This window comes from Delphinapterus leucas, chromosome 10 (genome assembly GCF_059928025.1).
Source record: "Delphinapterus leucas isolate spDelLeu-1000000601 "Yukka" chromosome 10, BTC_Dleu_Yukka2, whole genome shotgun sequence".
Lineage (NCBI taxonomy): Eukaryota > Metazoa > Chordata > Mammalia > Artiodactyla > Monodontidae > Delphinapterus > Delphinapterus leucas.
This window is the reverse complement of record NC_143138.1, coordinates 52,456,165-52,470,110: the sequence shown is the minus strand read 5'-3', so window position 1 is coordinate 52,470,110 and position 13,946 is coordinate 52,456,165. Positions and strand designations below refer to the sequence as shown.

General features: G+C 48.5%; 1 protein-coding gene across 6 annotated transcripts in view; it reads right to left on the bottom strand.

The window, feature by feature from the left end:
* The window catches only part of GPD1L (glycerol-3-phosphate dehydrogenase 1 like), a 54,921-nt gene extending 45,531 nt beyond the window's left edge, over window positions 1-9,390 (bottom strand). For 3 of the 6 annotated variants that reach the window (XM_022553894.3, XM_022553893.3, XM_022553895.3), the window contains exon 1: window positions 9,212-9,390. In XM_022553894.3, the coding sequence (XP_022409602.1) occupies window positions 9,212-9,375 (164 nt within the window). In that variant the 5' untranslated portion in view covers window positions 9,376-9,390. Of the gene's footprint in view, window positions 1-1,188; window positions 1,346-8,514; window positions 8,627-9,211 lie in introns of those variants that run through there. The other 3 variants (XM_089918972.1, XM_022553896.3, XM_022553897.3) reach the window with 3 other exon arrangements.
* Window positions 9,391-13,946: the final 4,556 nt, after the last annotated feature.

Genomic DNA, 13,946 nt, shown 5'->3' with positions numbered 1-13,946 from the left:
GGGTTACTCAACCAGGTAGTGGCAGAACTGGGAGGGGGACTCAGGACGGCTGACGGCCAGTCCTGGGGCTTTACTCTGGGGTATAATATCACATTTCCCATGGACTCATGAATTACTTATCAACAAGTCCTGGGCCTCAAAATACAGACTAGTTTGCAACCTCAGCAATATTATGCCAACAAAATTTAAAAGGGACTTAGGGTGGGAAATCACGACCCAGTGCCAGCTGGGTATACACTGGGTATTTGACACAAGAGCTCATTTCATCTTTCCAGCAGCCACGTTATCCCCACTTTACAGATGAAGAAGTAGAGGCTCAGAGAGAATGAATAAGTCACCCGGTCACGCTGTCCATGTAGAGCCAGCAGTTCTGGCCCAGATCTGTTTCCAAAGCCCACACTTTCTACTAATTCCTGTTTGCTGAGGGGTAGAGTAGAATCATTTTGTTGAGAATACACATTAAGCACCTATGCCATGCAGACACTGTGCCGGCACATAGGACACAGGGGATAAAGCTGGTAAGTCTAAGGTTGGGGTGGGGGAGAATTCGAGCCAGAGGGAAGGGCTCGTGGAGCAAAGGTGCAGGAACACGGGGGCCATGGAGACTGTCCTCTGCTTTTACCCAGAGTCCACACCTGGTGGGAGGTGGAGGAAGGGGGAGGGGAGAGGTTATGAGCAGCAGGGGGAGACAGGGAGAGGAGGCTGAGAAAGGAGCAGAGGAAGGGGAAGGGGAGAGGGAAGGATGGGGCAAGAGGCAGAGGGCAGGGGTTTGCTGACTACCAGGTGTCAGGCACTGTTTGTTTGCTTTTTGTTTTTTGATTGACATGTAACTGACAAATAACATTGTATAAACTGAAGGGGTATAACCCCTTCATCTGATATATTTAGGTATCGCAATCTGATTACCACCAGAGTACTGTTTTCAATGCTTTACCCACATTATCTGTTTTAAGCCTTAGCAACCCTCTGAGACAGGGACTATCACGATCCCCATTTTTCAAGTGAAGACACTGAACTCCCGGGATCACACTGGTGGTCAGTGGAAGAGGAGAGATCCGCAGCCCAGGCCATGTCTTCACCACTCTGCTCTCCCTCCTTGGGTCCCAGCTGGACAGACACTCACCTGCTGGAGGTCCTAACCTCCACTGGCAACACCCCCCTTCCCCCAACCCCTTGGCATTCACTCACCTCTTCCTCTCTAAAAAGATGTGACATTTTAATCAGCCAAGGAACAGGATGCCTATCAAGTCAGGTTGACAATTCCCAGAACTGCATGGGGTGCAGAAGCTTACTGGCACAGAAAGGACGCCACAGACCATCCCTCTTTTACCAAGGAGGAAACTCTCTAGGGAGAACAAACAAGGGTTCAGCTAGATTCTCCCCATCCCGTGCCCAGAGCTGATCCTACGTGTGGATCCAAGGGAAGAGGGTGATCAGTTTTGGTTTAAATAACATCTACTTTCTTATTCATAAAAGCAATACATGAAAGACAAAAAAAAATTATCACCTTACCACCCAGGGAGAACCACTGTTAACATTTTGTGTAATTCTTTGCAGTTAAAGGGCTTTTAAAGTACAATCAAATGCCAGAGTATTAGATGCAAATGTGAAAAATAAAGTATGTTAAAAATAGATTCAACTTGGTGAATGTTTATTTGATCTCTGGATAGGGAAGCTTTATAAGTTAAAAATCAAAGATAGCAACCACAGAGGAAAAAAGATCAATGTGAACAACTTCACATAGAGAAAAAAAGGAGGGGGAGAAGCAGATGAAAAAAGTCTTTCTGTCTATCAAAATCCAAACTGCAGAGGAGAAGCCTCAAATAGAATGTTACATTTAACAAAAAACAGGATGCAAAATTGTATATGCCACATGATCATATGCATCACATGCAATTAACAAAATACATACCACCTCACACCTGTTAGTGTGGCTACTATATTAAAACAAAAGAAAAACAAGTGTTAGAATGTGCAGAAATTGGAACCCTTGTGCTCTGCTGGTGGGAATATAAAATGGTGTAACTCCTATGGAAAACAATACAGTGGTTCCTCAAAAACCTAAAAATAGAATTACCATATGATCCAGCAATTCCCCTTCTGGGCATATACCCAAAAGATTTGAAAGCAGAATCTTAAAGAGATATTTGTACACCAATGTTCATAGCAGAATTATTCACAACAGCCAAAAGGTGGAAGCAACCCAAGTGTCCACTGATGGATTGAACAAATAAACAAAAGCTGGTATATTCATACCGTGGACTATCATTCAGCCTTAAAAAGGAAAGAAATTTTGGCACATGCTACAAAAAGAAGTGAACCTTGAGGACATTATACTAAGTGAAATAAGCCAGTTACAAAAATGGACAATTACTGTATGATTCCACTTATGTGAGGAATTTACATGAACTCTCTCTTGAAGTTGGAATCCAGCCACGACATGGAGAAGCCCAAGCTCGCCTGCTGCAGAAAGATAGACACGTGGCCGGTCGCCCCCATTAGCCTGGCCAAAGCCTGCCCACTGTGAAAGGGGGCATCGAGGACCAAGAGCCCCAGTCCACTAAACACCTGACCGCTGCCTTATGAGTGAGCCCAGGTGAGACCAGCAGAAGACTCTCCCTGCTTAGCCCAAATTGCTGACCCCCAGAATCAGGAGCTAATCAATGATTGCTGTTTGAAGCCATTAAGTTTCAGGGGAGATATTGGGGCAGCAACAGATAATCAATGAAGTTCCTAGCACCCAACTGTGGAAGGAACTGAGCCCCAAAGTAGAATGATGGCAAAGTGCCACTAGGATAACCTTAAAGGAGTTGGGGGACTTCTGGCTTAGTTCCTGACATCATCAAGCCTGGGAGTTAGGGATGAGGGGAAGGAGAAAGACCTGGATGGTTGACGACCCCAGACACGACTTCCCACCAGCAAGGATTGAGAGGCTTGGAGATACTACTTGGCCTGCCACAGGGAAGATTTAGGGGACATGTGACTCTTCTATCCAATGGGACATGTTTTAGAAAAGAGTGGGCTCGGCCTCCTCTGGTGGTGCAGTGGTTAAGAATCCACCTGCCAACACAGGGGACACGGGTTCGAGCCCTGGTCTGGGAAGATCCCACATGCCATGGAGGGACTGAGCCTGTGCGCCACAACTACTGAACCTGCACTCTAGAGCCCGCAAGCCACAGCTACTGAAGCCCACGTGCCTGGAGCCTGTGCTCCGCAACAAGAGAAGCCACCGCAATGAGAGGCCTGCCACTGCAGCGAAGAGTGGTCCCCACTTGCCGCAACTGGAGAAAGCCCCCCCACAGCAACAAAGACCCAACGCAGCCAGAAAAAAAAAAAAAAAAAAGAGTAGGCTCGCCTCAGCACTGCTCACAGACTAATGGGTAGAAGCTGGAGGTGACAGATTCTCCTCTCAAATATAAGACTTTTCTAATAATTAATTTACTAGATTAATTTTAAGATCAGGTGCCTTAAAAACAGTAAACTATGATCATGTCATGTCTACAAGAAATGGGATGCCTCCTTTGGAGGGAAACTGAACAGGATTTTTTTTTTTTTTTTTTTGGCCACACTGCAAGGCACGCAGGATCTTAGTTTCCCAACCAGGGATCGAACCCGTGCCGCAAGCTGTGAAAGCACAGAGTCCTACACACTGGACTGCCAGGGAAGTCTCTCCAGGATGATTTTTAAGACCTCATTTCAATTTGGTTTTTCTTAAGTGGAATATTGTTATACTAGACATTTTGGGGAGGGTAAGCTACTCAATATTTTTGTGATGATGGGATTTGTTCTCACGTAAAAGTATGCTTCCCATTAAAAATGATAAGAATTTATAGAAACACGGACATTGGAGTTAGAAAGATCTGGGTTTCAACTCCACCTTATTAACCACTGACCTTTAAAAGTTTTCTAATCTCAGTTTTGTCACCTAAACTAGGAATAATAGTAGTACCGCATAGACTTGTTATGAGATTTAAATGAAATAATGCACATCCCAGACACAGAAAATGACCCTAAGTGGTAACTGTTATGATTATTCCCCTTAAGGGAGGGGAGGAAGTGAAGAATGATGAAAGGGGTGAAAGAGGGCTAAGATATGAAAATCAGACTCATCCCCAATATAGCTGTGATGTATACACTGCACAACAGAAACAGGTGTGCGGATCAGCCTGGCAGGTATCCTCAGCCTGGCTCCTGAGGGAAATGGGTCTCCTCCCAGGTCAGCCCGAACCGCCACTACCTCTCCCTCCAGCTTCCACAGTAGAGGTGTGTCAGCGTCGCCTGTGGACCAGGAAGGAGTCATTCTGACCTCAGAGGAGCTAACACGCAGATGCCTAAACTGTTTCGAGCTCTCCACGTGGGGGTACAGCAAGAATCATCACAGGCACTGAGCAGCACAGTCAAAAACGATGACACTGGGGGATGAAGAGCTGCCAGGCTGCATTCAGATGTTTCCAACAGGACAAAAAGGGTCAGCCACATGTCCAGCTTCACTCATCGGTGCAAAGTAGGCCAAAGCTCTCCCTGACTTTCAGTCCCAGGAGTCAAGCTGTGCTGAAAACAAGGGCAAAAGATAACTCCCGGAAACACCTCCCGCTCTTTTATCTTCTCCCTTCTTCTGCCTCTATTCCTTAGCATTTTGTGATTGGCATTGGTAAAAGTACACTTCTCACTGAAAATGCTAAGAATTTATAGAAACATGGACATTGGAGTTAGAAGGATCTGGGTTTTAATTCCACCTTATTAACCACTGACCTTGAAAAGGTCTGTTTTGTGATGGCTCTGGTCAAGGATGATGGAACTAACACAGACAGCATTTTTTCATTAGCTGACAACTGCTGGGTGCTAGTCACTTTGCACTCTCTCAGATCATCTCATTTCATCCTCACCATGATCCTAGACAGCAGGTACCCATGTCAGGAGCAATGATTCTTGGAGAGAAGCAGTTTGCTCAAGGACCTAGAACTTGATGGGGCCAGAAACCCAGGGGGTAGGAATCCCGAGTGCCTCCTTCCACCGCTGCCTGACCCGGCCTCCCAAGGAGGTGTGGGGTGTTTCTGGACTTAGACTGCAAATACAACCCTGAGGTTTTAGTTCTAGAGCTGCATCTTGCACTGTGTCTGGGTGCCCTTCCCAAGATTCTGGTGAAGGAACTTTGTTTCATCTTTGGAGGAACCTAAGAAGCTTGTTTTTTCCTTTCTGTTGCTATTGTGAGTCACCAGGACCAAGAAAAGCCATGCCGCTTAGGAAGCACCTCCCTGCATCCTCACAGGGGGCAGCACAACAGGGCTCAGCTGGATGCAAGAGGCCCCCTTGGCCTCCTCTCTCCCACCGTCTAGCGGGCGGGACAGGCCCGTCAGTCTCCAGGTATCTGCATAGCAACTGATGATTATTTACATTGGGGGACGCACCCATGTGAGCTTTAGAGCCACCTTTTAGCTACAGATGTAACATCATTATTTCCATAAGCATTCTGAGCTGCTTCCAAATGTAGGGACTTCCCTGGTGGCGCAGTGGTTAAGAATCCGCCTGCCAATGCAGGGGACACGGGTAAGATCCCTGGTTCGGGATGATCCCACATACCACAGAGCAACTAAGCCTGTGCGCCACAACTACTGAAGCCCGCGTGCCTAGAACCCGTGCTCCACAACAAGAGAAGCCACCACGAGAAGCCCATGCACCGCAACAAAGAGTAGCCCCCGCTCTCTGCAACCAAAGCCCGGGCACAGCAACAAAGACCCAACACAGCAAATAAATAAATAAATTTCTTTTTAAAAAAAGTCCCAAATGTAAACACTGCTTAAGTAATTTCCTATTCCTGGGCATCTGGAAGGGTCCGTCTTTTGGTAACCTGTTTTAAAATCAGCAGAAGGCTAAAATCTCTTAGGGAAAAATCTGTTCCACCCTCAGGTAATATGATTCAGCAAGTCTAGCTTCAGTGCTAATTCTGATGCAAGTTGTCTTTGGACCACATTTTAAGAAACATTACTAAAAACACTATTTAAAACGTCTACTCTTGGACTTCCTTGGCGGTCCAGTGGCTAAGATTCCGTGCTTCCACTGCAGGGGACACGGGTTCAATCCCTGATTGGGGAACTAAGATCTTGCATGCCACGTGAGAAAAAAAAAAAAAAATTCAAAACAGAAACCAAAAAAACAATCTAAAACGTCCAATCTTGTGACAGATATTTCATTCTACTTTGTACTTCTTTTGAATTTATCTTCCAAATCCTTATCTATCTGTGACCTGAAGGAAGAGATGGTGTCCACTTGTGTTCCTATCCCTGGAAAAACCACCATATCTGCATGGAGCAGACAGTCAAATGTCTTTGACCAGAGCTGAACACTCAGTGGGCCCCTGGGCAGCCTCTCTGTGTCCTTTTCTGTCCCTAAGTTCCTGAATCTCTCTGGGGAGGTCGTGAGCCTCTCTCTAGGACTAGCATGGCTCTGTACCCAGGGCAGCGACAAGGAAGCCAATGACTGTTCCAGTCTGATCCCATCATTAACAGAACCGGCAGCCAGCCCAGACCATTGGCACATTTCTCAATTGCTCTGCTCCAGTGTCACTAGCCAAGTTCTACTCCATTTCCTTGGGCTGGAGTGAGCCAAGAAAAAGTCAAGTACATCAGAGAGAAGCTGCGGGAAGCCGGGGGCATGGGGCCAGCGGGGGGAGGGGGGACGGAGGGGCAGGGCCGCAGGAGAGCCACTTCACAACTCTTGTTTCAGGCCCATATCTGGCGTAGCCCAGCCATGCCACTTCTCCTGCACCTTGCAAAGGAGGAAAAGGTGCTGTCATCTGTGGTTCTGTGGCCTCTTACAGAAGAGGAAACTAATGTTAAAGAACACGCGCTGAATGGGCGCTTTTTCAGCCTCACGGCCCACAAGGCAGCTGACATTTCACTCAAGTGACCTTGGGATCAGAACTGGCAAAGTCCAGCTGAAAGTCCATACGAAGCTCTGCAGTGGGCGGGTACCAACTCCATTACATGTGGGACAGAACATTCTGTTGTTGGTTGAAAAAAAAAGTTTACAGAAAAGTGCATAATATCCTAGTATTTGCAGGGCAGAGAGATAAAGGAATATATGTAAACATTCGCTTGCATCTGATAGAATTCTTCCAGAAAGAACAGAATAAACTGATAACAGTGGTTTTCTTCCAGGAGATACCTTGGGAGACAAGTGTGGATGGGAGATGTTTCACTGTGTTTTTTGTGGGGTTTTTGGTATCCTTTAAACAATGTGAATTATTGCCAAATCATATACAATTACATTTTTACATTAAAAAGTTAGTTTTTAGACATTCACTTAGTATTTACTTAGCATATGCCCGGCACTAAGGTAGATGCTGTTCTCAAGAGCTGGGAGGGGAGGAGTGGAAACAGATAATCAAATAAATCATCACGTTGCAATGACAGATGTCAGCAACAGAGGCACAGGGAGAGGGCCCTCACCTTGCTGGGATGGAAAAGTGGAGAATCAGATAAGGTTTCCTGCAAGAAGTACTTTCTGGGCCAAGTCTTAAAGACGGAGACCAAGTAACTAGTACCAATTGCTGCAGGACTCCTAGAAGCCTGAACAGTGGTTAGTGTCCGGCCACCAAAAAACACAAGGACTTTAAGGACATCACTCTGAACTATTCTATACTAGTCCCTCGGATGTGGGAAAAATAGGGCGCAGCTGTGGAAAAAAGACTGAAAATATCAGATGCTATACCATATTCTGCCTCCTCTCCCCCAGTCCACTTTCCTCTACAGTAACCCAAACACACCAAATAATCCCACTGTGTAAGTTTCAGAAAGGTAACTAAAAGAGCTGACATTTAAAGCGCTTACAAGAACGCCTGGCACAAAGTGCTTTATAAACGCTAAAGTCAAATAAAGCCTATCGGAGAAGCAAAGCTGCGCAAACATCCCCCCAAAGGAGAATTCCCAAAGTCCCTGAGCTACTGGGGGATCCCGGCCTGTAGGAACTTGGATTTTCTTCCCGATACTTTATTAAGATACTAGGCTTCGCAGAAGCCGGAGCGGGACCCGCACTTGGAAGGGCAGAGCCGGCCCCGCCCTCGACCTGGATAGCAGGCGCCCTTCAGTCCCCTCTGCCTCGGTTTCCTCGATTCGGAAACCCCAGCAAGAACGCTCGAGCCTCCTCCAACTCCTCGACCCAGGCGATGTGCCCAGGAGAAATGAAGAACGCCCTGAGGATGTTGCGCAAACCCCCCGGGCATGGCGAGCAGGTGGCCTCCGTGCGCCCGCCGCGAAGTGCCGCGAGCGCAGACAGGTGCCCGCCGGTGCGCCGCCCCTCTCTCCGCGCCGCCCCCGCGAGCACACGGGCCCAGGACCTCCCCGCCCAGTGCCTCAGCGCGGCCTCCCCGGACGCGCGGTGCCCAGCCCGGCAGCGAGGCCGCCCGCCCCGCCTCCCCACGCGCGGTGCCCGGTGCCCACGCCGTGGCGGGGTCGGACGTCCGGCAGAGGGGCTTCCCGCAGGCGGAGCCCGCGCCGCCGGCCCGCCGCCGCTCACCAGTTCCCTGAGCCCACGATGCACACTTTCAGGGGCGCCGCTGCCATGGCCAGGCCGGAACGCAGCAGACCGGCGCGCGCCTCCTTGGCCGGCCGCCCGCTCCGCCTCCGCCTCCTCCCGCTCGGCCTGAACCAGCTGAGGCTCGCAGCAGCCCGCCCCTCCCGCCTCTCGGCCAATGGCCGCTACCACCCCCGCCCGAGCGCACAGGGCTACAGCTGACAGCCGGGAGGACCCGCCCCGCCACTCCCGAGAACCACCGCGCACGCCCGGGCCTGGCTGGCCCCTGGCCCCGCTCCGGCACCGCCCAGCCCTGCCCGAGGCCTGTCGGGACTTGTAGTCCGCGCCCCCTGGATAGACGCTCCCGCCGCGCCCCTTGCTTCCCCGGGCGGTTGCGACCTGACGCGCGCTCCGGGCGCCGGGGGCTGCACTAGCCTCCCCGCGGAGCAGTCCTGACCCGGCTGGCCCAGGTGCCCCCCACTCCGACCCTCTCGGGAAGAGCTGCCGGGGCTGCAATTTGGAGCCGAGAGAGGAGCCTGGATTGATCCTAAAGTCAACCAGGCTTGGTCCAGAGCTCGAAGTGGCCACCCCATCCTCTTCAGCTTCCGCCTCCCTGTGGAAACAAGAAACCACCTGGCACCGCCGAACTTCGCGGTGGCCGTGTATCTTCTGAGGCCTTCGGGACTTGGCCGGACAGTACCTGCGCTCTAGGGAGGGGGAGACCTGGACACGGGCGGCGTTGCCGTCACCCACTGGCTTGGCAGGACTGGCCTCCTCATGGTCTTCGCCCCAGGACACCAGGAGGTTTGCGGTTCTGAGACCACGCTTCCCTCCTTCCTGAGAAACGGGACGTTGTGTATCCATTCAGAGCATCACTTTCCACCAGGCGCCACGCTGGACCCTGAGGAGGAGGACAAAGCGGTGTGAACCAGGGTTTCTGAAACTCCGCTGCAGCTCTGAGTCTCCGGAGCTTTTCAAAATCCCCACGCCCAGTCAGCACCCCAGACCAATTGCATCAGAATCTCCCGGAATGGGATACAAAACATTCAAATTTTTTAAAGTTCAAGGGGTGATTGCAAAAGGACTCAAGATTGAGAACCAGAGAACTAAAATATCAGTGGAGACTGGCTGAGGAAACAAATACTCTAGTACCTAGAAAAATACTAGGCTTATTAGTTTGATGCCCAGAGGATTAACTGTTATTTTTGTTTTCACTTCTACATTGTATGAAAAATTTATCTCTGTTATTTATGATACTTAGGCAAGGAACTACTTAGAATGAGTGAGACAGAGCATGCCCTCCACTCCTCACTGGTGGTTAGCTCTCAGTTATTTGCCAGGAAAGATACCAAAGCGGGAATGATGTGAAGGATGGGCTATCCAAGCTTTATTCATTTTTTTCCCCTTGCCATTTGTGTTACCAAACAGGTTTGTCTAATTAAGTAATGAACTCATGCACTTGAGGAGTCAACATACTTTGCCAAGATTCACACCAACTGATCGGCTCACTTTTAGCCTTTGCCTAAAAGATTTATTCTTTATATGGACGCTCCCATTCCGCAATGCTGCAACTGCACCTGCATGAAAATGAACTGCTTGGATGTTCTGTGGACCCATTCTGCACAACATCATACAGGATTTATCAGTCAGCGGAGATGCATGACATATTGTGCCAGGATGGACATAGTGAGTAGTCATTTATTTTCTAGACTGGCTACAAAGATCATGCAAAATTACATGTATCAACAGGGATATATACATACATAGTATACCTGTAAGGGAAAAGAAGGGAAGGAAACACAAAATACAGGATTGTGGTTCTAGTGGAGAGGAAGGTTGGTTATGCTTTACATTTTTACATATATTATAAACATTTTTGTGTATTGATTTAATGAAGGTCATGGGGGAGGGGAGAAGCTCCAGGACAGAGGAGTGAGACAATCCAGTGCTGAGATGGCTGGTCCTCTGCCAGTCCCCCTCCTGGTCAGCTAAGATAGCAGGGCTGCCGAGGTTGGCCTCCTGTGGGTCACCCAGAAGAGGGTTAAACAACTTGGAGGACGACAAGTTAGCCCATCTCATTGGACGTGTGAACTCTTGAGGGACCTGGAGAAGTCCCAGGGTGTATACGATTCGGTGCGTGGAGACAGCACCTGACAACATAACTGGGGTATGCATATATCTTGGTAAAAACTCACCAGGCAGCTAGGAGAAGCCAGGCAGCCCTTTAGAAACTCAGCCTAGCAATCTCCTTAGCCAGGTCATTGAGTTCATGCAGCACATTTCTGATTTTCTGCATTACAGGAGGCACAGCAACACTATTCCAAACTTCCCTATATAACTGGAGTCTCCTTTACTCTCTTGGCTCCAGCTAACATTTTCCTTCGTTCTCTTAAGCCCTCACCACCAGCCTCCTACCCTGTCCCTAACACCGTCCCAGGGCCTTTCGACTCCTGCCTGCTACCCGGTCCCAAAGCCAATGCTGCATGTCAGGTGGCAGCAACACTCCACTTGCAGGTCTCAGCATCCGCCTGGTTATTTCTTGTTGTTTAACAAAGCATCCCAAAGTTAGATCTCCAAGCAACCACATTCATTTCTTTAGCTGCAGGATCAGAGGGGGAGGCTCTCTCCACATGGGGTGCACGGTCAAAGGGGGCTGGAGGATCCACTTCCAAGCTGGCTCATTCGCACGCTGGCAAGTCGGTGCCCACTGCTGGCTGGTGGGCTGCAGGCCTGAGTGTTCTCCACGTGGGTGGGCCTCCCCAAAAGCTGCTTCCCCTTGTGCCTGCATCCTACCAGCAAACATCTCAAGGGAAAGGAAACGAAAGTTGCCAGTTTCTTAAGACTTGAACCCCTAAATTAATCACAGCATCACTTCTGTCATGTGATCTTTTGGTCAAGAAATCACAGAGGCCAAATTCTAGGGGAGGGGACATAGGCCTCACCTCTCAGTAAGACAATGTCAGAGAAGTTGGGGGCCAGGTTTTAAAACTGCCACAATCTGTAGTGTATTTTCATATTATAAGTGAGGACAAGAGATACAGCAAGATTAAAAAAGACTTCCCAAAGTTCCCATGGGGAGTCAGAGCCAGGAATTGGGGATTCTGTGTCTTACACTCATCTGACTACTCGTTCATTCAGTGTGTGTTTACTGAGCACCTGCTGTGTGCCAGTTGTGGTGCTAGGTCCCAGGGATGAAGTATGAAATGAGAGGCAAGGTCCCTCCCCTCTTACATACTTACATTTACCCGGAGATACAGGGCCAGTTGACAGGTAATTACCCTACAGTGTAATTTACTATGGCAGCCCAGAAAAAAAGCCTCTGTCCCAGATTTGGGGGCTCACGGAAGGCTTCTTAAATAAAGTAAGATCTTTGTTGAAGCCTGAAGAAAAAGGTGCTGTTGGCAAGGTGAAGGGCTGGCGGCGGGTCGGCACACAAAGGAGCTCTTCCAGGCAGAGGGAAGAGTATCAGCTAAGATTCAGAGACAGATGACATGCTCAGGAACTAAAAGGAGCTCAGTATGGTTGGAAGGGAGAAGGAATAAGGGAAAGAGTATGAGGCGCAGGGTAAATGGAGAGAAATGAAGGTAGGGAGGTAGAGGAACTGCCTGATCATAATTGGCCTTATAAATGATATCAAAGAATTAGAACTTAAATCCTGAGGGCAGAAGAAGCCATTGTAGGGTTTAAAGGAGGAGCTTGACATCGTCAGGGCCAGGAGGCAGAGGCCAGGTGGGAGCCTGCTGCAGTGTTTATTCTTTTTTTTTTTTAATTAATTTTTATTGGAGTATAGTTGATTTACAGTGTTGTGTTAGTTTCAGGTGTGCAGGAAAGTGATTCAGTTATACATATATACACACTCCTTTTTAGATTTTTTTCCCATATAGGTCATTACAGAGTACTGAGTAGAGTTCCCGGTGCTGTACAATAGGTCCTTATCAGTTATCTATTTTATTTATTTATTTATTTATTTATCTATTGGCCACACCATGCGGCATGCAGGATCTTAGTTCCCCGACCAGGGATTGAATCCGGGCCCTCAGCAGTGAAAGCATCAAGTCCTAATCACTGGACTACCAGGATATTCCCTAGTTATCTATTTTATATATAGTAGTGTATATATGTCAATCCCAATCTCCCAATTTATCCCTCTCCCCTCTTCCCCCCCTTGGTAACCATAAGTTTGTTTTCTACATCTGTGATGCAGTGTTTATTCTACATGAGAGGTGATACTGGCTTAGATAGGACGGAGGCTGGTGTGGTGGTGATGGCGATGGGGAGACGTGGGTGAAACTGAGACAAATCTAGGAAGTAGAAAAATAAGACCTACTACTTTCTTGGGGGCAGAGAGAGGAAGGAGTCTAGGATGACTCCAGCTTTCAGGCTTGGGCAACTGAATGAGTATCATTTGCTAAAACAGGAAGAGGAATTGATCTGGAGAGAAGGGTGATGAGCTCAGTTCTGGAGAAGTTAAGTCTCAGGAGTCCATTTGGATTCCATGTGCAGATTTCAGGGAGGCAATTAGAGATACATTTGCAGATCATCAGCATGTACTTGGAAATCCCAAGGGGTCAGTGCCTAGGACACTGCCAGGCACAGAGTAGACACTCAATAAATGTTGAGTGAAAGTGATTGACATCACTCACAGAGATGGGTCAAGCATCAAAGGAAGACAAACCAGGACAGGACTCTGAAATGGACTTAACATTTAAGAGCCTGAGAGGATGAGAAAGGAGCAGCAGGAATGCAGAGTGTGGTGTTATGGTTGCAAAGGAAGACCACATTTCCAGAAGGAGGGGTGGTCACAGGGGAGTTTGAGAGTGGTCAGACAAGATGAGACCAGAGTGCATCTTTCAAGCTAGCAGAAAGAAGGCTGCCAGCAAAGTATGGTCGTGCAGGTAGCACACTGCACAAGGCCAGTGGGCGCCATGCACATTGTGGACATTGCAGATTGGTGTGCTTGAGAGGACCATTTTCTGACAGAGGGAAGCAAGTATCTTGAGGAAGGGATACCTTTTACCAGTCCACACTGGAAAGGTCTGGCATGGGCTAACCACTGCCCTTGGTGGTGGGCCCGGTGAGAAGACTTCAGTTTCAGTTCTGGGCAGAGATTTTGGTGGGTGGAGGCATAAATGGAAAGCAAAGAAATAGCGCTTGAGAGAGTGTAGACTCTGCTTTCTAGAAGTTTGGCTGTCAGCAGAAGATGAGGGCTAGGGATGTGTGGGGAGGGACGGCGAAACCGAAGGGGGAAGGGAAGAATTCATAGGGCTTTTTTTTCCCTTTAAATTATGCGGGAAAGGCTAGAACATGTTGAAATATTCCTAGGAAGGAACCAGTAGAGAGGAAGAGGTTGAAAACACAGAAGAGGAGAATGAGAGGGAAAGTAGGAGAGAGAGAGAGGGATTAGCTTTAAATTAGATGAGATGATCAGAGAAGGA